The 22,126-nt window shown below is 41.6% G+C and overlaps 1 protein-coding gene across 3 annotated transcripts in view; it reads right to left on the reverse strand.

Annotated features, from left to right (window-relative positions):
• Positions 1 to 495: 495 nt before the first annotated feature.
• Positions 496 to 22,126, reverse strand: part of LOC117443124 (USP6 N-terminal-like protein) — a 30,180-nt gene continuing 8,549 nt past the window's right edge. For 2 of the 3 annotated variants that reach the window (XM_034079069.2, XM_034079094.2), the window contains 12 exons: positions 18,737 to 18,822; positions 18,618 to 18,657; positions 17,834 to 17,914; positions 15,472 to 15,579; positions 14,754 to 14,863; positions 13,048 to 13,096; positions 12,019 to 12,139; positions 10,811 to 10,905; positions 10,576 to 10,641; positions 7,333 to 7,432; positions 6,893 to 7,045; positions 496 to 4,777 (listed from right to left, as the gene is read on the reverse strand). In XM_034079069.2, the coding sequence (XP_033934960.1) occupies positions 4,263 to 4,777; positions 6,893 to 7,045; positions 7,333 to 7,432; positions 10,576 to 10,641; positions 10,811 to 10,905; positions 12,019 to 12,139; positions 13,048 to 13,096; positions 14,754 to 14,863; positions 15,472 to 15,579; positions 17,834 to 17,914; positions 18,618 to 18,657; positions 18,737 to 18,822 (1,524 nt within the window). In that variant the 3' untranslated portion in view covers positions 496 to 4,262. The remainder of the gene's footprint in view (positions 4,778 to 6,892; positions 7,046 to 7,332; positions 7,433 to 10,575; positions 10,642 to 10,810; positions 10,906 to 12,018; positions 12,140 to 13,047; positions 13,097 to 14,753; positions 14,864 to 15,471; positions 15,580 to 17,833; positions 17,915 to 18,617; positions 18,658 to 18,736; positions 18,823 to 22,126) is intronic. The other variant, XM_034079078.2, reaches the window with a different exon arrangement.

The raw sequence follows: 22,126 nt of genomic DNA on the forward strand, positions 1-22,126 counted from the left end.
ATTTGAAGCACACTTAATTTAAGTATAAAGATGACCTCTCCAAAAAAAATGCTGTTCCTTGAGCTATTAATATTATATTAATTTATTTAAATGGGAAAATCAGGAACTAATCCTATCCTACTAATCCTATCAGTCACATTATACAATTGATTGATTGCTGATTGATTGCTGCAGATAGGTTTTCTGTTAAACCACTCATGTTTGCTTGAATATAATGTTGAATGGTTTATTTATACCAACTAATCACATTTGAAACGTTGTTCCTACGTGTTGTGTGTCTCAATCTGAACATACGAAGTAAATACATCTGTTAAATAAATGTAGTGGAGTAAAAAGTACCAAATTGTCTTCCAAAATGTTGTTGAGTATAGAAGTATAATGAAGTATAAAATGAAAATACTTGGGTGAAGTACACGTTTCCAAATGTGTACTTAAGTACAGATCCAGATCAAATCAAACAGCTTTTTTCAGCACACACAGAATAAACACACAAACTCAAGAATGATAAAAGTTGTATTGTTTCAGCTCCAGGGTTTCATCACTTTCTTCAAACTCCTAACAAAAGATCCTGTAAGTGTAAATATGCAACTCATCTAAAGCCAAGAACATTCAATGTGTGTATCCTCCACATCCTGACATGAAGTGCTTACAAATGTCATCCTTCTATAACTTATTACATTTCAATTGTAAACTAGCTGCAAATTGATTCAATGGCGGCTTCTTTGACTTTAAATATAGTCGAATGTCATAAAAACATATTCACATAATTAAAAAACAATGGTATTAAATTGCATGACTTTTAATATTTCCAATCCAATGTGTTGTCATGTGGATGATTTCTACATGTTCAAAACTCTTTTTACCACATTTCTACTTTTCAAGACTATGTCCCGTAGTCATGCTTAAACCTAAAACGACCACAAGATGTCGACCTTTCACTATTTTCTAAGCACAGAGCTGAAGAAAAGAGAACACTGCTTCTAGCTTCTCTACAATACTGTACAAACACAATGCTAACCTGACATCCACATTCTCCTCGGCGCGGCTCAAAACACAAAAAGGCTATTTTCAACCGTTAAAGGAGCTCAGCAAATATTCCAGTTCTTGCAAATCGTTTAGCAAAAGAGCGGTGCACTTACAAAGAAGATAAAACAATAAATTACTGAGCTAAAATGAAACACTAAAACTAGCTCAATAGAGTGGTGCAGGAATGAGTCCTTAGACCAAACAATTACTCAGCATGTTATCCCTTCCTGTTCCCTGGTCTGGAAGTCAATGGTTTTCGGACCATACCGAGTTTTTCAAGTACATACTACCAATAGTTGAAATACAGTATTTCCAAATTCTAGTTTGAACGGCCATTTGGAATTCTGAAAGGGTTAGAAATGGATTCAACATCTTAAAAAAAACACTCTTATATATTCTAAATTGGCCAAGCAGCAGCTGTTGTGAAATATTGTCCATATAGCCTATAATGCTAATCATCCCCAATGTACTGCAACCTATGCTAACGACGCAAATCGCAAGTTAGCATCTAACAATTTCCTATTGCTGGTGACCCTTACTTCACATTTAAAACATAAAACTTTGGGGTCCCAACATTAGCAGTTTGACATTGCTGACAACTATCTAACAAGTGTCTAAATGAGACTCCTTTATAGTCCTACATTCGCTTGTTACTTCAAAAATCATAAATTCATGTTAATATGTGGAGATTATCCTGTTGAACAAAACGTGTAAAATGCGTAAATGTTGAGATTATTTTCTCCAATAAACCTAATTGGAAAAATCCCATTGGCTTTTTTTTGGAGGGAACCAGGGTGGGTGATGCTGCCTTCAGGGTCCTAGTTCAAAAATAGGACATCCCTGCACCACTCTATTGGTTTCAATGCGTACAATCATGACAGCGAGCCAGCTCACCATCTCGGAGGTTTCAGTCCAACTCCTGAAAAGTAGCTTTTTGTCCTCGTGTTAAATTCCTCCGTTGTTGTGCAGCGTTCAAACATCAACAACGTCCACAGAAGAACTGAAGCCGATCCAAATAAGGCATCAAGACATTAATACAAAAAATAAAACTGTTACTCTGCTAGCAAACATTTTACAAAGGCCGACTGAGAAACACTTTTGTTCTCTCACGGAAAACGTTAAAAAACTACAATTTCTTTAATTTTATTTGAAACGGTGATGCCTCTAAGATGTCCGTATGCTTCGTTATAAAACTCCATCAGAGACTTTCGGGTATTTCAGAACGGGAAACATTTCCAAGTGTCTGTGTAGCTGTGTCTCCTCTTCGTTATAAGATGTTTAGAGAAGTTGGCACAAGTTATCAAAATGCAAATAAAATAATAGTGAGAGGTGTGATTCAAAAAGGTTCAATTGTGAAATTAGAAAGACGATGTTAGGTAAGTTTGTTCTGCAAAGATTCTCGGGTTTACTTTGTGTTAGTTAAGTAATTAAATACTTAATCAATTTACACTATTATCAATATGTTTGGAATTGAACACATTCATCCCGTTGGCACTATGATGACATTTGGAAATAAATATGATACTGCAAAATAAATAAGATTCAGGATTTTGGAGGGAATGATTATTTCCCTTCATAATAGCCTCTACTAAAATGGTCATGGTTGGATTATCTTGTATGGATTTGCACCAAACAAATATTAATTTCTTAAGACTGTGGAATAGTTTCTGCAGCACCATAACACACTGATTACAGGGAGGCATGTGGCGCAGTGGGTAGTGCGTTGGTGTTCGGATCAGGGGGGTAGTTTCAAACCCCACTACAGTCACGGCCCGTCCACACGGCGGCGTGCGTTGAAGCTTCAACGCTTCTGCCCGTTCACTTTGAATGGGGTGACGTCACGCCGAACTGCATTGTGGGAGCGTCGTTGCTCGCTACAAAAGTTGAGCAATGTTCAACTGTTGAAGCTTCGACGGAAGCGTCAGCCAATCGAATCATATGCCAGTACAAGCTCTAGCCAATCAAACCGCGTGCTTGTGTGTCCGGGGCGGGAGATTCATGTGATTGGTTGTTGGTCGAGTTTCAGACACGCCCGCCGGCAAGCTTCAACTCACGCCGCTGTGTGGACGGGCCGTCAGCATGTCGTTGTGTCCCTGAGACTTCACCAAAATGGCTCCTGTGGGGATTGTCCACAGTATTGAGTATGTAAGTCGCTTTGGATAAAAGCGTCTAACAAGTAAGATGTACTGTAATGACTCAAATCAGAGAATTCTGTCTTTAACAAAAGTTGCGCCTGCTCGCTCTAATTGACTCTTATTTACATTTTGATGAGATATATGATTGGTTTTACTAGGGTCAGTATTTCATCTACATAAAGTTTAAAAACACAATGGCCACATTTCAATCTCAATTATATCAAGCGCCAAACACCAACATCCTACACTTCCCATAATGCAACACAACATAATTTCTCATAGTCCCTCCCTTCCTGGATAACATCCCACATATTTTGGACTTCCCACCCTCAGGTTGCAGATTTACTCGTGAAGATTTAAATGAATAGGATATGATAAGCAACATTTGACAAACTGTCAGTATTATATATTATATTAAACATACTTGAATACTTTATGGAGGAAATATTCTTCGTCATAATGTTTTTTAGAAAGTTAGTTTATCTCTAAAAAGATAACCAAAATGATTATTGTTCCAGAAACTGATGACACATTTTTAAGTGATTATTGCTAGATAATATTTCTATAGTTCTTCGCCAAAATTCTCATCCACCAAAGTGCTTAATCTGCACCTTTACAGAACATTTAAATATCGAATAAATCGCTGCGACTTTCAAGGAATATTCAGAGCCTTCATTTCCTCGGATGCTTCCCAGGAAAATCGACAAATCATATCATCAAAAATAATTACTGGTCCTGAAACTGATGACATATTTTAAGCGATTATTGCTTCACATTGATAATCTGACAATACTTCTCACCGACATATTAAACCTCCAAAGTGCCTGAATCTGCAGGCTATTTAACGGAGCTGATGCTTTCAATCACCGATCATTTCAGATCGAATGAAATATCCGCAGCCTAAGTTTCTTCCAATGCTTCCTCGGGAAACTGGGAAATATATAATCAAAATGATTGCTTGTCCTGAAAACATGACATATTTTAAGCATATTATTGCTTCACAATGATAATCTGACTATACGTCTGTAGTTCTACATCAACATTAAGTATGTAAACCGAACTGGAACATTTAACGGCGCCGCTTCGTGATCAGAGCTGATTTCATGAAACATCTTCCCCTTGAGTTTCCTCTGACGCTTCCTTTGAGTCCTGGTTCTGGTTCTGGTTCCTGTTGCCGGGCAGATTGGAGGCCTGCTCCAGCAGCTGCTCCAGGTACCGGTCCTCCGCCCTCTCCTCCTCCGCAGACAGACTCTGCGGGGGGCCGAGGTGCATCACGGGGGCCGAGAGGGTCCGCGGGATCCTGCAGGAGCAAGGGGCCGCGAGAGAGGAGTCGTCTGTGGGGGAAGGGGAGCGTGGATCTGTGTTTTTATCTGGGGTTTCCTCCGGGGGCCGGTAAGGCGGAGGGCCCGTCAGCGGGGAGCCGTCGGGGGGGAGCTGGCTGTGGATGATGACCCTGGACTCCTCCTCCTGCTCAGGGTCCAGGTCCCGGGGGTCCTTGGAGGGGCTCTGGTCAGGGGAGTCGATGATGTTCAGGCTGAGGCCGGCTGCGGAGGTCTTCCCTCTGGGGGGGGGCAGCTCGAGACCCAGAGGCAGACGGGGACGCTCCTCTGGCTTTCCTGAAAAACAAAACCGGTGCATTTAAGTCAGTGGTTCTCCAACTTCTTGTGTCAGGAAAATCCTCATCATGTGCATTACACAGCTGTGTCCTACAGCGCCCTCTGAGGTTTCTCAGTGTCACTACACGACACAACAGTTTAGTGTTTCCGCCGGTCATGCCGACGTCAAAGCATTTTGTTGTCGTTGTCATAACAATTGTTCCTCCTGGGGCCTGTACTACGAAGCTGGTTCAACCTGACCTGGATATGTTTGAGTTAGCCGGTTGGCCTAATCCAAAACATACGTGCTCTCGCTAAACTGTCCTACGACGCTGGTTATCAAGTGGATCGCTCAAGCCAGCCGTGTCCTATCTAGTGAGGTGCGCGTTCACATGAAAGGGGTGGTATTTGGAGCATTCGACCAATCACAAACATGGAGAAGCGCACTGACAGCGCAGCGTCATACTTCCTGAATGAAAAGTCAACTATAACAACTATTAGACATATGAAGAAGTTAAACTTTAAACATCCATGACTTAAACACTTGATCAGGATCAAAGCCTCAGAGCTGCAGCTGCAAGGTGAATACAGCTGGAACAGAACACGTGTTTCAATGCGTACATTAACAGGTTTATGATATCACTGCCGTCTAAAACACGACCTGACTTTAATTACATTTGACTCGAGTGTTTCGTCAACTTCATGTGTTGCTTAAAATAATACTCCTGCATAGCCTATGTGACACTGTGAGTGTTGCACGGCCAGATACGGCTCAGCTGACTCAGATCAGGAGATATATGATACATTATGAAGTGATATGCCGCGGACTGTACTTAATGTACTCTGATCCGGTTACTTATGTTGTGGCAGATATTTAAGTGCTTTCTTAACGCTAATGTTATAATAGTCAGATTGCTCTGAAGATGGAGGTGATATTCGATTAATGTTCACGTTCACACAGTCGGTGATTTTTGCCGGCCGTCTTTCCTGCGACGGCAGCTTTTCTGTATTTCCTTTCTCCTGTAATATGACTTGATCGCTTTAAACTCCGCACACTGAGCTCTGATTGGTCAGCAGGCATGCAGCGCTTTCACTGAGTTGAGCTCTTAGCCTGCAACCTAACCTGGTCCCGACCAGGTTAGCTGCTAAGCATAAGTTACCATGGAGACCTAGCCCGCTAAAAAGAGACCCAGCGTCGTAGGACCGGAAACCCAGAGTTTTCCCTGAAGTTAGCCGGCTAAGCGAAAATCTTGCTTCGTAGTATACCCCCCTGGTCTCTCGCGCCCCCCGATGGCATGCCTCTGCGCCCCCCACTTTGAGAAACACTGATTTAAGTTAATGTTGTTGATTATAATTGACTCAACCCATAAAGGGAAACAACTAGATTCCCCCAAGCATTTAATTAGCATAACATATTTTGTATATAAAATATATTTGTTGTTCTATTTTTACAAAAACACCTGTGATATTTAAAAAAACTGGGTTCAAATTCTGAAAGCAGATGGTTAAGATATTTAATTATGTGAAGCATAATGTAATATTATAATATTAATATATTATATATGTTTGTATAAGGTAGAGATGTTATCCTCTGAAAAGGTAAAGAAGTCATGACTTTTAAAAATATCCTCAAATAATTATGTTTTTATCTATGAGTGTGTATTTAGGTTTAAGCCATGCAACACACTCAGGGACTTTCAGAGAGTGTGTAGCAGTGTGTAGGTGTGTGTAGATGTGTGTAGGTGTGTGTAGGTGTGTGTAGATGTGTGTAGGTGTGTGTAGGTGTGTGAAGGTGTGTGTGTAGGTGTGTGTGTAGGTGTGTGAAGGTGTGTGTAGGTGTGTGTAGGTGTGTGTAGGTGTGTGAAGGTGTGTGTAGGTGTGTGTAGGTGTGTGAAGGTGTGTGTAGATGTATGTAGGTGTGTGTAGGTGTGTGAAGGTGTGTGTAGGTGTGTGTAGATGTGTGTAGATGTGTGTAGGTGTGTGTGGGTGTGTGAAGGTGTGTGTAGATGTGTGTAGGTGTGTGTGAAGGTGTGTGTAGATGTGTGTAGGTGTGTGTGAAGGTGTGTGTAGATGTGTGTAGGTGTGTGTAGATGTGTGTAGGTGTGTGAAGGTGTGTGTAGATGTGTGTAGATGTACCTGGAGGAGGAAGGTCAAGCTTCCTCTTCCTCAGCTCCATCATGGAGCTCTGTAGCTGCTCGATGACCTCGTCGTCGCTGAAGAAAAACGTCTGAGCGATTCTCTCCTGCAGAAACTCTCTGAGCTCCTCCAGAGACATCTTCAACATGCGCCCTGCACACACACACACACACACACACACACACACACACACACACACACACACACACACACACACACACACACACACACACACACACACACACACACACACACACACACACACACACACACACACACACACACACACACACACACACACACACACACACACACACACACACACACACACACACACACACATCAGACAAATTATTATTGACTTTTTCTTTTTGATATAGAATTAACAATATTAGGGTTTCTTTAATTCAATGGATGATTATGAATGCTCCAGTCCTTACTCTTGTGTATCTTCAGGATGGTGTAAGACATGGCGGTGAGCAGCCTCTCTCCCTCCAGGATGAAAATGTCCCAGAGACGAAGAGTCAGCGTGAACGGCGTCTGCAGGAAACACAACAGATCACACACCAACAGACGGAGGAGCAGCTTCTATCCGAGAGCTCGTATCACTCCCTCCCCTGTCCAACTAGGAGAGGAGCTAAGGACCCTAGGAGGTGAGGTACCCCTACCCGAGGTAGAACAAAGAACAACCATGCTTTTTCATTACTTTAATATGTCTAGTTTATGAAACGGATGTTGTATACAAATATTTTGTGGTGTGGGGAGAGGTAGAGTACAAATACTTTGTTACTGTACTTAAGTACTTTTACTTCTTACATGTTGAACACAAATATCTGTACTTTCTACTTCTTACATGTTGAACACAAATACCTGTACTTTCTGCTTCTTACATGTTGAACACAAATACCTGTACTTTCTACTTCTTACATGTTGAACTCAAATACCTGTACTTTCTACTTCTTACATGTTGAACTCAAATACCTGTACTTTCTACTTCTTACATGTTGAACCCAAATACCTGTACTTTCTACTTCTTACATGTTGAACACAAATACCTGTACTTTCTACTTCTTACATGTTGAACTCAAATACCTGTACTTTCTACTTCTTACATGTTGAACTCAAATACCTGTACTTTCTACTTCTTACATGTTGAACACAAATACCTGTACTTTCTACTTCTCTCATGTTGAACCCAAATACCTGTACTTTCTACTTCTCTCATTTCCCAAACAGCTGGTTCCTTTAGTCTGAATGTGTGTTGGTGCGTGGTCATTATTCTTTAGAGTCACTGCGTGCCTATTGGTTGGAACACGATCCGTGTATCCATCACTTCCTGGTCTTCTCTAAAGAAGAGGGACCAATGGAAACGTTGTCATGTTGCCGTTGTTCAGCATGGAAACATTCATTAGCTAACAATGACATTATTGTTCTATTGATATAAAGGGAGGTCAGGTACTCTTTAAAGCAGCTGCTAGCTATGGGTACTTTTTACTGAAGTACACTTCAAAGCCTCTTTACTTTTACTTGAGTAGAGAAGTTTAGTCAGTACTTCTACTTTCACCAGAGTATTTTTAAACACGAGTATCTGTACTTCTACTTGAGTAAAGGAAGTGTGCACATTTGCCTTCTCTCTCTCTATCACTGCCACTTCATTCCCTGTCTTTACGTCAGAGTTTCACATCTGCCTCTTTCTGCTCGTGTCCAGAGTCAGGAGGTTTGTTGGTTTGCTCTCAGACCTCAGAGGCCCCGGGCCCCTCGCAGTAAAGTGCTGACAGCGGCTAAAGCTGCCAAACCACCACCGCAGGATTGTGGGTAAGCATGGAGGAGACTAATAGCAGTTCAACTTCACAGCTCTTAACGCTCTCTTATAAAGTCCCAGAGCTCAAATATCACCGTTTTCTGCTGAAACCATGAAAAGTTATCTTTATAGAAAGAGAATTCTGTTTTGGTAATACCTTGCTGTTGTAAAGAAGGGATGTTTTCCGTCGATAAAGTTTGACTTACTGTGTAATGTTGAATATTTATTTAGATGATATCCACGGATTTGATTTGGCTAGATTCACAGCGTATAGTATGAGGTTGTTTTTTTAATAAAGAGTCATTCAAAATAAGATATTTAAGGACAGTTTCACTCTTTTTTTCTATTCATACACAGAATTCACACACATAGCGGTCTTTACAAACACCTTTAAAGTAACGTTTTTATATACTAATAATTGTATATTTCCGTATAGGATGTTTATGTATTTACTTGGTTTATAATAATTGTGATTATTTATTTATTTGTTTTACTAATATCAATGTGAGAATGAATGGGGAAACAAAAGTTAAATAGCTGTTTTCATGTGTATTTGTCTGTCCTTAAATAAACCAATAATACATAAATTGGAAATTGGACATTCAAATGTTACTTTTCTTTAGGTTTCCACCCAAAAGATTCATTTAAACACAAATGTAATGTAAAGGACACTCTTAATCTGATAAAAAGATCAGACGCTGTCCTGTGAATTATGAATTGTTATCTTTGCAATGATATGATATCTGTCCAAATGTGACTTTACATTTAACTGGTGTGGAAGCCAATTAAGGCTGTGGGTATAAAGGTAGGAACCGATGTTTGTGGTTAGAGGTTCCGCCGGAAGGCCATACAGTTTTTGACCACACACGGAGAACACACACGGAGAACACACACAGAGGGTGTTTCTCAATCGCGAGTACGCTTGCTTGGTAGCACATATCTTCCGAGTCACTTCCTTCAGAAGCGAGGCAAGAATCCTTCCTGGCATTCGGAAAACGAAGAGTGGAACAGGCTAGCAAGTGTGCGTCACATGAGAGGCCCCGCCTTACATTTTCCGCCACACAGGTTTGGGGAAATTGGTCCGTGCGCAAAGCATTGTGGGGATTTTAAGGACGCGAAGTCTACCCGTGTGCAGCCTCGACATTTCCCCCAAACCAAGGACGCTGCCTCGGTGGAATTCCAAGTATGCTGGACATTGGAACGGTCCTGCTGTGTCACTTGATGACGTAGCATCCTTGAAATATTGGCTTGGAAGCCAGTTTCCTCGAGATTGAGAAACGGCCGGGGTGTTTCTCAATGTCGAGGAAGGATGCTCCAGAGCCACTATTTCATGGATGCTACGTCATCGAGTCCCGCCGAAGGACTGTTCCAATGTCCAGGATGCTTGGAATTCTACCGAGGCCGGCGTCCTTCGTTGCGGGAAATGTCGAGGCTGCACATGTGTATCCTCCGCGGTCTTAAAATCCCCACAATGCTTTGCGCACGGACCAATTTCCAAATCGTTGGTGGAAGTCGTGCTCCATTTAAGGCGGGGCCTCGCATATGACGCACACCTGTTAGCCTGTTCCACCATTCTTCGATTTCCGAGGCTAGGAAGGATTCTTGCCTCGCTTCTGAAGGACCTGACTCGGAGGGACTTGTCCTACCAAGGAAGCGTCCTCGACATTGAGAAACACCCACGGAGAAGACACACAACGAAGCAAGTTCAATGGACACCAGTGAAAAGGAAATACATGGACTGTATTTAACTGGAAACTTTGCATCAGACTTTTATTCTACTGGAAACTTTGTGTGCATCCATTACGCCAACATAGCGGATCCTCAGAGGCTTAAAGCGTTGGCTTAGCCTCCACAACTACAGTACAATAATTGAGTTTCTGACCCTGTCGATGAAGCACTGCAGGAACCACTTTGTGCTGTAGATCCCCGCAGACATCTGCTCCCTGTCCTGCAGACGGAGAGAGAATCACATTAATATCACAACCCCAACACCAAGGCCACACACTCTGTCAACGAGTGCTTTCTCAAATGTGGCTGCATCAATACAACGTGATGGATTGACACATCTGACATCTTGTCGCTGTGTCTTCTATGTGTTTGTGTCAGTGAGATCTCACCAGATGTTTCTTCAGCTTGGGGAGGAGTTTGGAAATGACCTGATCGTGATGAGTCTGAAACCGCTGCAGTTTGGGGAAACCCGGGACAAAAAACCCTGAAGACGAAAGAGAGGAGAGAGGCCTTTCTTGGTCACGCTTCAGATTCAAACATCGTCAAGCATTTCAGGAATATTGATGAAAACAGTAAACATCTTTACATGTTCATTCTGAATACCGTTAGTATATTGGTTTTGGAACAATAGCAGAATTAACAAACATTAAAAAAAATATGCTTTAAAGGAATTATAATTACTATATTTTTAAGTCAACAAAAGCGATACAAAAATAACCGCTTACTTTAACTTCTTATATTTATATCAGTATCAATTCAATTTTTCTAATTTATGTTTTATTGTTTGTTATTATTAAATGGAGCGACTATCACAAAACCCAATGTCCTCCGCTGGGATATATAAAGTATTCTAATTCTGAATAAGATCAAAATAATAAACTCAAAGTCATGTCACAGTTCCTTTAGAGCAGGGGTGTCAAACTCAATTTAATCGCGGACCACATCAGCATTAGGGCTGCACTCAAAGGGCCGGGTTGTAACTTTAAGACTAGAAAAATATATATATAAAAAAATAATGTATTATTTATATTATATTATTGCCTCTGCATTGGATTATTATCAGATAGGGTAATAACTTCATAATTAACTACGTCTGAAAGCAGAAGTCTGGGGCAAATAATTGCAAGTCTCTTCAGTGAGAATGTCACAAAATGATTTAAAAGGAAAAGCCAAATTCTGGAAAAAATGTCAAAATCTGAGAAAAATGTCAAATTTGAGATGCATTGTGGGACATGTAGTTTATGGGCAACGTGCTTCTGTAAATCATCATGTAACCGTATAATAAACATATAATATTCTTTGCAAGCTCTTATGGGGCCATAAAATGAAGTCACAGGCCGGATTTGGCCCCCGGGCCTTGAGTTTGACACCCCTGCTTTAGAGCGAAATAAGTCCAACATTTATTTCCTTTTTCTGAGCATTTCACCTTAAAACAGATGCATGAGTCAGATTGGATGTTCCTGTGAAGCTTGCTGCTGTTTCTCACATACACAGTGTGTGTGTGTGTGTGTGTGTGTGTGTGTGTGTGTGTGTGTGTGTGTGTGTGTGTGTGTGTGTGTGTGTGTGTGTGTGTGTGTGTGTGTGTGTGTGTTCTCACCGTGCATGCCGTGTGTGTGGTGTGTCAGCAGCTGCGACAGCGCCCAGAAGGCGTCCTCCTCGTTCAGGAACATCAGCAGCAGAGCGGCGATCTGACTCATCCCCTGACAGTAGCTCACCTCCTGCAGGACACAAATAAACAACAACAACAACAACAAGGGGGAGTCAGCCGTGGAAATATCCGACGTAGAAAGCTTTACATTTCCTTTTTTGTCAGCGAACAACTCAAAGATATTCTCAATTATAGGATATCACAAGGAGAAAAGCAGAAAATCTACATTTGGGAGCATTTTGTGAAATCCCTGAATGAAAAAACACGATTAAATGTTTATCACAAAACGTTACGACTAATCGATAAATCCACTAATCGTGGCTTTAATAAAACAACAGCTAACAACATTATTTAGTTTCAAGAGCAAAGCATTTCAAAATATGTGCACATTGTTAGAGAACAGAAAACACAAGTTACGTTTCACTTGTAGCGCTTGTTGAGCTCTGAAGCAGTCATCAGGATAATAATAAATATCACAGAGGCTCTTTCTCTTAAGTCCTTTAATGGCTGAATATAAACGAGACGTGTATTAAAACAAAAAGTGGATTATCCTGCATGCTGTGCAGATCCTTGCCAGAGTAGACTAAGATGATGCTAACGTTAGCGACACACAGGATGGGCTGTTGTGTTTGATTAACTAGCATTAGCTTAGTCTGAAAGCACTACCATTTCAAGCTTTGAAGTCGATACGATACGATACGATATTACTTTATTTGTCAGATCAAGTCTGAAATTTGACTTGCGTCACAGCAGCTCCATGTCCAACATCAACAGACAAGTATCCAGACACAATACATGAAACACAAACAACACACATGTAACATGACGGCTCGATCAGTGAGAGAAAACCTGCTCAAAGAGCCTTCAGCGTGCATCTGATCTGGATTCAGCTCTGTGTTTACTGAGAGGACTGACTGGAGCACAAAGGATGCTTCAAAGGATGCTTCAGTCTGACTTTGGATACATGAAGTTACTTACTGTGTTGTAGACGGAGTATGCAGAGAGGACGCTGAAGAGAGCCTGCTGCCTGCACACAGGAACAAGAGGAAGTTAAAGAACCTTTATGAATGATGTGACTAAACTGTTTTCTATATATAGCCACCATAGAGTAAGTCGGCCGTAAGAGGCGTTACCTTCAATGAGAGACATTTTTAAACATACATATTATTGTTAAAGATGTTAATGGCGAACCCAGAAAGGGAAATACAGATAATAGGATCCAAACAAACAAATAAACATGGTGAGACTCCTACAGATGTAGCACTCCAGATCAGACTCAAATGGATGTGTCCCAGTCAAAAGCCCAGCGGATGCCAGTGGCTGGGGGTGTTGCCAAATTGCTAGAGGGCATTGCCCAATTTCCCCATTTGTTCAATTACAGGATTTAACCATGAGATGGCGCTTCATTCACAAAATACACAAAGACAACTGGGTGTTGTAGAAACATCAATATTTTAGATCAAATAAAGTATATAGTTTGCTTTATGCAGTATATTTCTTGTAACATTGTTGGGGTGTTTTTACACAGTACAGTAGATGAAGTAAATCAACTTATACATTAAGATAAGATAAGATGGACCTTTATTAATCCCGTGGGGAAATTCAGTAGTTCAAACAGCAACAGGGTGAGAGTGAAAAACAGGACAGCACAGATTCACACAGATTAATAAAATCAAAAATAAGATGAGCGATAAAAATAATAATAATGAGAAACTATGAAATAAGAAATGAATAAAACTAAAATGTAATTATCATATCATATATTATGTATTGTATTATTAAGTAATATCATACATTAACCCCATTATAGCAGATGCCACATTGAATGGATGAACACATGTATGCATCAATAATAATAATCTGTAAAATAAGAAGGAAATGAAACGAACAAATGTACTTTTTTACAGATGAAATACATTTGAAAGAAGACAAAAACAAATCTAAAATATAATAAATATAAAGAAAACAGACAAAACTGAACACAAATGTAAGGTCCTCTATTATAGTCTTTTTCAACAATATGATTGGTTTAAGAAAAACACAATGGAGGACATTCGGGTGATAATGATATGACCTTTGAATACACAAACAAAGTAGAATAAAGAACAAGAATACACACAATACATCCGAACAAATAGAGACGCCTTAACAGAGACCAGCTTTCCTGCAGAGCTGCTCTCCGTTTCTCATTTCTGCAGGTCCGCTGAACTCCTGCTGAATGTCTGAGTGTTTCAGTTTTCCACTGAGCCGGCCTGCGGTGAGTTAAACTGCCGGTGACTTCCCTGAGTGACGGATCAGGTTGCCCAACACCCCCCCCTCAAATAAAGACTCATGTTACTGCGGGGTCGCTCCACTACACATGTGCAACACGTTCTAAATCTAAACTGTGGTTAGGAGCATGATGGTGGAGGAATGTTAAGAGACATGGAAGCTGTACTTTGTTCTTCAAGGCTTTTTGATTCAATTGTAATCTTTAAATGTGTGTTCATGTGCAATAGCAGCTGAGAGGTGCAGTGATGTCATATTTCCTAGTGGACCCTGAAGGCAGCATATCCCATGTTCCCGGCACAAAAAGCCGATGGGATTTTCCCGTTTCACCCATAAAGTGAGTGCTGCTCCACCTGAGAAGAAAAGGTCACAGATGCAGATTCTGACTGAAAGGTGTTGTTATCTCTGAGACCCACTTGACTCCGAAGCGATCCATGAACATCACGTGGTTTCTGAAGGTGCGGTTGATGTCCAGGTCGATCTGTTTGATCTCAGCCGAGCACAGCAGCGCCTGCGCCTTCATCTTCTGACAAGAGACAACCACAAATAATTTGATGGATTCAAATATATACCTGATCTGATTTTAACGACAGGCTTAAGCTTTCAGATAATACATCTTTTATCATTATTTTAATTATAGAATAAGCTGACGATTATTGTCTGGTAAGTAACTAAAAAGCATATTTGAAAACACTTTGTATTTGTTTCATCTCTACTTGTAAATCTATCAAATTCATTACAGATGTTATTGTTTTATTTTTATTCGTGTAACTTGTTTTTATATTTTGTAATTTTGTTATAAACTTTCAAATATTTCAGAGTTTAAACATTTTTTTTTTTATTTGTGGAAAGTGTTTTAAATTAACTGATTAGATATTTACACATGTATTGTCGAACATTGTAACATTGACCCAAATGTACCTCCATAAAGTGTGTACGGTATGTGTGTGTGTGTGTGTGTGTGTGTGTGTGTGTGTGTGGACCCCAGGAGGAATAGCCAATGCCAGTAGTTTAAACACAAGACTCTTGTTCGACACATGTCCTCCATCTTCTCTGCTTTGCATGATATCTAACCTCCTCTCACACACTTCCTGCTAACATCAATAACATGATGTTATTAAAGTCCACACACACCTCGTATTTCCCCTCGTTCTCCTTCTTCTGCCGCTCCACGTCCAGCATCAGCGCCCAGGCTCGGCCTCTCAGCTGCAGCGGGACGCCTTTATACACCCGCTTCACCATCTGAGACATCGTACACACACAGAGAATCTCAAATGAATAAACAGACGGTGTCGGTATCTGAATCTGCGGAGAGTCACAGGAAAGATGATACACCTCCTACGACCAAACCCACAGGAACAAAACACATTTAATTTGTAAACGAATTCACTCAGCATAAAGATTAGTAGGTGTGTGTGTGTGTGTGTGTGTGTGTGTGTGTGTGTGTGTGTGTGTGTGTGTGTGTGTGTGTGTGTGTGTGTGTGTGTGGCCTAACATTACTATACTTGTGGGGACCTAAATCTGTTTACACAGTCACGTGTGGGGACTCGCCTCCCTTATGGGGACAAAATGGAGCGGAATCATTCATTTTAGGGTGAAGACTTGGTTAGGGTAAGGTTTAGGTTTAGGTTAAGGGTAAGGGTAAGGTTAAGGTTAAGGGTTAGGGTTAGGCATGTGTTGGTTATGGTTAAGGTTAGGATAAGTCTCCAGGAAATGCATGTAAGTCAATGTAATGTCCCCTGAAGTGATGTATACATGCAGACCCGGCGCCAGAACAAATCTAAAGGCAGGGCCTATGATTTTCATGGGAGGGCCCACAAAACCGTCACGTGCTGCGGGCCTGCGGCACAATATATATCAAACAGCGAGGCCAACAGCATTGCGTAAAGACGCACACTTATCGCAAATACATACACAAATAAAGGGCAACATAGAAACCACTTTTGAAACATTGTGTGCGTGGCAGCACAGACACTGGTAAATCACGAGCAAGGCACACTGGTTAAGGATGGCAGCTTCCTGTACACTGCACTGCACAATACACTGCATCCCCCATCTCTTCGACAATATGCTGAGTCACTAAGGTGCTCATTATTTCTATGATGGCATTGTGCATGTCGTGAGAGCTGTGTGTTGCTGTGTGGGGAATGCTTTCCATTATTTTGGCCAACTCTGCATCTTTGTGCAGCGTATACTCAAACAGCGATAGGAAGAGCCCACTGCCTGACTCGGACATGCTGTGGAGTGCATCGTGGTCACCTCTGAGAGGGAGTTGGTTGACAGCTAAAAAAGCTATCATATCAACGACAGCTGACACGTAATAACGGCTCTGTGCAGCTGATCTGCACCAAAGTACTAATTTCCTTATTTGTTTCCTTGCGTATCTGTCTCTCTCTCTCCCCAAACTCTCACATGAAATGTGTTCTTTTGATGCGGCATGCCTTAGCAGTCCTTTATCAGTCTGTAATGCGTGTTTCCAGTCGCAAAAACCTTTGACAGTAAAAGCCGCATCAGATGAAGACGTAGGCCTATTCACTTTAAACTGTCTACAGGGGAAACAAAAGGCTGCGTCTGCTTTTAACGAATATTCAACCCATGGTCTGTTGTCATGCAGCGGAAAAAGTGCGCTTCTTCCCTGAAAACAATCTCTCTGGATAACGATCCAGTTTCACCTGGCTGGGTTTATTAACCCCAAGATCATCTGGGGCTGTTGGTCTTTGAGCGGTTGCTGGCCCAATAGTACCTATTGATGTGCTGCGAGGTAGCGTCTGTAGTGGAGGCACCGGCACGGAGCAGGAGGAGGAGGATGCTGCCGCTGCCGCTGCTGGCAGGTGTGGTGCAGGGTGTGGCAACGCAGGTGGTGATGGTAGGGGCACAAGGAGCTGTGCCTCGGAGGACAGCGTTGGTGGCGGCCGCCTTGATGAGTCAAGGATTGGGCTCGCTAACTGAGCCCCGGGGTTTGCCGAGGTCAAGCTTGTGATATTAAGGCGTGCTGCTGCAGCGGCAGGTGCAGGGTCGCCAGCAGCACCATCGGCTGCAGTTATTTCATCGCTATTTCGTTTGAATACATTCTTAAATCTTTTAAGCCAATTTCTGATGTCCATTTTGTAATTCAAACAGAAATGGGAGTCTACAGAATGCACAATAAACAATAAACAAATCCAGAATAGGCGGCAGAGTTTGACGCTGTGATTGGTCTAAATGTGGACGAATCACAAATCACAATGAATTTATTTGACGTAGCCTGCGATTTTTTTTGTAGTTACTATCTGACATCACATACATCGTAGCATAAAAGTTCACACTTTATTTATAATTGAAAACATTTCAAATAAAAATGTTTTAAAAAAAATTAAATGTTATAAATAATTTTTAAAAACGTGTTTATTGGGGGAGGGCAGGAATGTCAAATGGGAGGGCCTGGCCCTCCCACGGCGCCGGGCATGTATACATGGTATGTGTGTGTGTGTGTGTGTGTGTGTGTGTTGTTCCTCACCCTGTCACTGTTCTTGTATTTGTCCCACGTCTTCACCATCTTCAGCCACTTCTCCACCCTCTCGATCTCCAGCTGCTTCCTCTGAGATGGAGACAGAAACAGGTTTTATCACTCAACAATACTAATGCAGGTGTTATGGGTGTAACAGCTAATGTAATTATAATGTCACTTATCAGATTAACTAGGGTTAGATCAACTCAAAATAAATTAGTTTAATTGGAGGGCCGCCGTTTGCTTGACTTTCCTCCTTTTCTTCTAACTGCAAACACTTCTGTGGGACTCCGGTGGAAGTCCATTCTGTGGTGCGTCTTTGTGTTCAGAACAGAGAGAATTCAGAACGAACCCTGTTGTCAGGAAACTTGCATTTAATGATAACGGCAAAATATGAGCAACGGCAGTGAATTTTTCCCCATTTTCAGTAAGGACGGGTTTGGAAAGATAGCGTGCGAGCTAGCCGTCGAGCTAGGAAGCCGTGTTTAGCATTTTAGATGTGACTGTCAATATAGAGTGGTGCTGAAATGACGTTGAGTTGCCTCCTTTCGACACTTGTTGGACGCCTGGTTTTAAATTCACCAGTGCGGTATTTATTTACTGATGTATTTTATGTCGTAGAACAAAACGGTAAAATCTCTTCAGCTAGTGTGAACACAGGCCTTTATTCAAGCTAACAACCACATTCAAAAACCACTGACTCCAGACCAGGGGACAGGAAGTCATACAATTCTGACTTATTTCAGGTTTTCGGACTCATTCCTGTCACCTGACACCTGATCCCCTCCTTTACCTTTTCCTCGTGCGCCGTCGGGGCCGGCAGCTCGTCTTCACTGAAACAGAGTGAGAGCCGTCAGAGACTCGCAGGGAGCTGCTGTCTGCACGTGAGCAGAATACACATCTCCGACTTACTGCATGAAGCCGAAGCGGTCCATGACTTTGTAGATGCTGAAGTCGGGATCTTCCCAGGGGTCGATCTGCACCCCGCCCTGCCTGCCCTGCACACACACACACACACACACACACACACACACACACACACACACACACACACACACACACACACACACACACACACACACACACACACACACACACACACACACACACACACACACACACACACACACACACACACACACACACACACACACACACACACACACACACACACACACAGATTTACATTTACTTTAACAAATAGTAAACATTTGGGGCCATTTTTAAAGTATTTATGGAGTTGTGTTTCTGTCTCTACTGGGACATGTCTCCATGCTTTGATGTTCATGCAGTTCTCATACTGCCTGCAGCACCTATTTTCACCCTCTGTCCGAAACCAGAGCCCAGTCTGCTCTGATTGGTTAGCTGGCTGGCTCTGTTGTGATTGGTCAACCACTTAGAGATGTCCCGTACAATGTGTTGGAGCGCTAGCCAATAGAATAGCGAGTGTTACATAGTGATGTTACTATGTTCAGGATGTAAACAAAGGAGAGGCGTTTCAGGCGGGGGGGGGGGGGGGGGGGGGGACGACGACTTTGAGATGTTAGCCTTTACAGGCCATTTACACAGAAACATATATAACCCACTACAGGAAAGGGAAAACCCCCAAAAGCACAATGTGGCACACAGAACCCGCATGACTCAGCACGAAGTTCAGGAGTAATGTTTGTATGACGGAAAATCCATTCAGACTCCACTCCGGTCTCAGTGTTGATACAACGGAGCGGAGCTGATCCGCAGAGAGGCTTCTCACTCTGCAGGAATAACAACGCTGCTGAGGGATTGGCTGGCTTCCAGACAGGCAGCCAATCAGAAGCCTCCTCTCAGCGTGGAAAAGGAAGGGGGGGAGGGGGGGAGTCTGCACCGAGAGTGATGTCAGCGTCAGGAAAGTGAGACGGCTAAAAATACTTCCTCACTGAGTTGAGTGTGTGTGAATGTGCGTGTGTGTGCGTGTCTGTGTGCGTGTGTGTGTGTGTGTGTGTGTGTGTGTGTGTGTGTGTGTGTGTGTGTGTGTGTGTGTGTGTGTGTGTGTGTGTGTGTGTGTGTGTGTGTGTGTGTGTGTGTGTGTGTGTGTCAGAGTGATACAGGAGATCAGAGACGCTTTAATGTGACTCTGGTGTGCTGATTTAATATTACTGAATTCAAAAGTAGGATTTAATGAATTCATTGATTTAAAAGACATTAGAAGAAACATATTTGCATGTTTATGGAATTGACGCTCGGTTTAAAGCCTCTAAAAAAATATGCACTAAAACCTGTATTTTGTCAATATCTTCCACATTTAGTGAGAACACCTTAAATGCAATATTTACAGCATTAAAGTCATGACCTGTGTGTGTGTGTGTGTGTGTGTGTGTGTGTGTGTGTGTGTGTGTGTGTGTGTGTGTGTGTGTGTGTGTGTGTGTGTGTGGCAGATTTTTACCCAGAGTTCTCCTTGGGTCAACAGTGTTCTGCTCTGAGCTCTGTGCATGTGCCAGAAACACAGAAGTCACGATGAGCGGGACCTCAGCCAGGGGCCGGAGGTCGCTGTCAGCTCGATGTCTGGCAGAGTGTGACAGCTCGGACTCGGATAGAGGCAGCAACCCCCCCCCCCAAAAAAACACTCCTACCCCCCCCCCCCCCCAAAATGAGGCTATATTTAACCTTTGGCTGCACCGTCTCCATTCCCCGTGTTAGAATAGAATATCCTTTATTGTTATTATACAGGTATGTTGGGAAAATACTGAATGTACTCTTCTAATATCAGAGTAGCACACAATAACAAAGGCCCAACGTAGCTGTGTACGAAACCGGATGTATGGTTACATAGAAAAAGCTCAAAGGAGACGTTTTTTTTGAAGAGGGCGGGTTAATAGGTTTATCTGCTAAATAATCACCAGGATAATGATTGACTGTATTGCCAGACATCTACTTGTAGTCACAGCAAAATGTATAACTTGCTACATCTCTCAGCCAAACTACTACTCAAGCAGCGTGCTTTATGCCATCATCAACATACAAACAACAAGCATTCATACTTCAATATGCAGATAAAGTGAAAGTGCAGGAATATATCGGTTTAAGTCAAATAAATAAATGAATGTCTTCGCATCAGCACCTCTCTCTACGTCTACGTATGTATGATGACAATAAAGACATTCTGATTCTGAGCACATCCAGGCTTTTATTTTGAAATGTAATATAGTTTGTGTTTTTGCTGAGACCTGAGCATCCAGGCTTTTATTTTGAAATGAAATATAGGTTGTGTCTTTAATGAGACCTGAGCATCCAGGCTTTTATTTTGAAATGAAATATAGGTTGTGTCTTTAATGAGACCTGAGCATCCAGGCTTTTATTTTGAAATGAAATATAGGTTGTGTCTTTAATGAGACCTGAGCATCCAGGCTTTTATTTTGAAATTAAATATAGTTTGTGTCTTTAATGAGACCTGAGCATCCAGGCTTTTATTTTGAAATGAAATATAGGTTGTGTCTTTAATGAGACCTGAGCATCCAGGCTTTTATTTTGAAATGAAATATAGGTTGTGTCTTTAATGAGACCTGAGCATCCAGGCTTTTATTTTGAAATGAAATATAGGTTGTGTCTTTAATGAGACCTGAGCATCCAGGCTTTTATTTTGAAATGAAATATAGGTTGTGTCTTTAATGAGACCTGAGCATCCAGGCTTTTATTTTGAAATGAAATATAGGTTGTGTCTTTAATGAGACCTGAGCATCCAGGCTTTTATTTTGAAATGAAATATAGGTTGTGTCTTTAATGAGACCTGAGCATCCAGGCTTTTATTTTGAAATTAAATATAGTTTGTGTCTTTAATGAGACCTGAGCATCCAGGCTTTTATTTTGAAATGAAATATAGGTTGTGTCTTTAATGAGACCTGAGCATCCAGGCTTTTATTTTGAAATGAAATATAGGTTGTGTCTTTAATGAGACCTGAGCATCCAGGCTTTTATTTTGAAATGAAATATAGGTTGTGTCTTTAATGAGACCTGAGCATCCAGGCTTTTATTTTGAAATGAAATATAGGTTGTGTCTTTAATGAGACCTGAGCATCCAGGCTTTTATTTTGAAATGAAATATAGGTTGTGTCTTTAATGAGACCTGAGCATCCAGGCTTTTATTTTGAAATGAAATATAGGTTGTGTCTTTAATGAGACCTGAGCATCCAGGCTTTTATTTTGAAATGAAATATAGGTTGTGTCTTTAATGAGACCTGAGCATCCAGGCTTTTATTTTGAAATGAAATATAGGTTGTGTCTTTAATGAGACCTGAGCATCCAGGCTTTTATTTTGAAATGAAATAT

This window comes from Pseudochaenichthys georgianus, chromosome 3 (genome assembly GCF_902827115.2).
Source record: "Pseudochaenichthys georgianus chromosome 3, fPseGeo1.2, whole genome shotgun sequence".
NCBI classification, from domain to species: Eukaryota; Metazoa; Chordata; class Actinopteri; order Perciformes; family Channichthyidae; genus Pseudochaenichthys; species Pseudochaenichthys georgianus.